Source organism: Cebus imitator, unplaced genomic scaffold (genome assembly GCF_001604975.1).
Source record: "Cebus imitator isolate Cc_AM_T3 unplaced genomic scaffold, Cebus_imitator-1.0 Scaffold435, whole genome shotgun sequence".
In the NCBI taxonomy this organism is placed as follows: domain Eukaryota; kingdom Metazoa; phylum Chordata; class Mammalia; order Primates; family Cebidae; genus Cebus; species Cebus imitator.
In genome coordinates, this window is record NW_016107750.1 from 1,363,887 (window position 1) to 1,365,703 (window position 1,817).

At 48.7% G+C, this 1,817-nt stretch overlaps 1 protein-coding gene across 2 annotated transcripts in view; it reads left to right on the forward strand.

The window, feature by feature from the left end:
• The window catches only part of RANGAP1 (Ran GTPase activating protein 1), a 46,109-nt gene that overhangs the window by 19,551 nt on the left and 24,741 nt on the right, over positions 1-1,817 (forward strand). For both annotated transcript variants that reach the window (XM_017510358.2, XM_017510359.2), the window contains exon 4: positions 1,262-1,321. In XM_017510358.2, coding sequence (XP_017365847.1) covers positions 1,262-1,321 — 60 coding nt within the window. The remainder of the gene's footprint in view (positions 1-1,261; positions 1,322-1,817) is intronic.

A 1,817-nucleotide genomic window follows, 5' to 3' on the forward strand; every position in this document is an offset into this window, starting at 1 on the left:
AATTTTTGTATTTTTAGTAGAAACAAGGTTTCACCTTGTTGACCAGGATGGTCTCGATCTCTTGACCTCGTGATCTGCCCGCCTCGGCCTCCCAAAGTGCTGGGATTATAGGCGTGAGCCACCGTGCCCGGCCAATACTTTCTTTAAATCATACTGGGAGTGGTGTCACATGCCTGTAATTGCAGGTACTCTGGAGGCTAAGGTGGGAGGATCGCTTGAGGCCAGGAGTTCAAGGTTACAGTGAGCTATGATTGTGCCACTGGAGTCCAGCCTAGGCGACAGAATGAGAAACCATCTCTAAAAAAAAAAAAACAGAAAAAACAGCTAACTTTCATGTACTTTCAAAGTACTTCTATGAATGGAAAGCTGGCATTCCTTACAATAAAAGAAAGAAAATAGTGTTACTGAATTATTATTTGATGCTGTTGCTCTTTAACATCTCTGAGCCTGAGGCCTGCTCTCCCTTTGTTAAAAAGGCAAGGAGTAGAGAGGTGGACAAGATCCAGCAGCCTCACGCCAAGGCCAACTTCAGAGATGGTCTGAAGGGCTGAAAAGACACTTGAAAAAAAGTTACTTCCTCAACACTGAATTCTTTTTTTTTGAGACAGAGTCTTACTCTCACCCAGGCTGGACTGCAGTGGTGCAACCTTGGCTCATTGCAACCTCTGCCTCCCCAGGTTCAAGCGATTCTCCTGCCTCAGCCTCCCCAGTAACTGGAATTACAGACGTATGCTACCACATCCGGCCAATTTTTGTATTTTTAGTAGAGCTGGGGTTTTGCCATGTTGGCCAGGCTGATCTGGAACTCCTGACCTCAAGTGATCTGCCCGCCTCGGCCTCCCAAAGTGCTGGCATTACAGGCTGTGAACCACCAGCCCTCAACATTGAATTCTGTGTTGTTTACATTCATGTTTCTCTGTCATCCATAACCATGTCACACATCCACCTAGAGGGTTGTACAAGTCAGGGATTTTCCTGACACTTCTTTTTTTGTTTTTGTTTTTCCTTTTTTATTTTTACTCAGAAAATGGTTCGGTTCCAATGCAATTCCTGACACTTCTGAGCCCCATATAACCCTTGGAGGCCTCTTGACTTGAAGACAGGTCCCACCAGCTTCAGCCAGAATAGGTCCCGCTTTTCACAGATGAAGCTCAAATTAAGTCTTTCGATGCTGGGGTAGTTCAGGTCCACCAGGATGAGGCTTCACTGTAGGCCTCCGGGGGTCTCCCTCCCACTAACTCTTCTCTTCTTTCTGCCACAGCGCTGCCACTGGAGTGACATGTTCACTGGGAGGCTGCGGTCCGAGATCCCACCAGCCCTGGTAAGCGAACAGGCTGTGCTTCCCCTCAAGGCGCAGGGCCCTCTTTGGCAATTCCCAGGGCTTTTCTCACACCTTATTCTTTCTGGAGCCTAAGATAAGCCCTGTGGGTGATTGGGTGATTGAGCTGCTGAAATGGAAGCCCAGCCAGCCCAGCAAGCGGCCTGTGTCCTAAAAGGAGGGGCAGGTGGGAACACAGGAGCTGGCAGGGGAGGAAACCCGAGGGCGGGGACTCCAGGGAGGTGGGAGAGCTGAGACCACACACTCCTGGGTCCTCCTGAGCTGTGAGGTTTGTTTGGCTCACTGTGGATTTCACCCCAACACGGTTGCCTCAGCTTTCCTGGCACCCTCTCCCTGCACCTCACAGTCCTGCTCCTTCGTGACTTCTCTGCACACAGCCCACAAGCCTGTCCCAGTCTTTCTCTGGCTCCTCCCTTTCTTTTTTTTTTTTTTTTTTTTTTTTTTACATCCTCAAAAAGTATATAATATTATCTCTTTG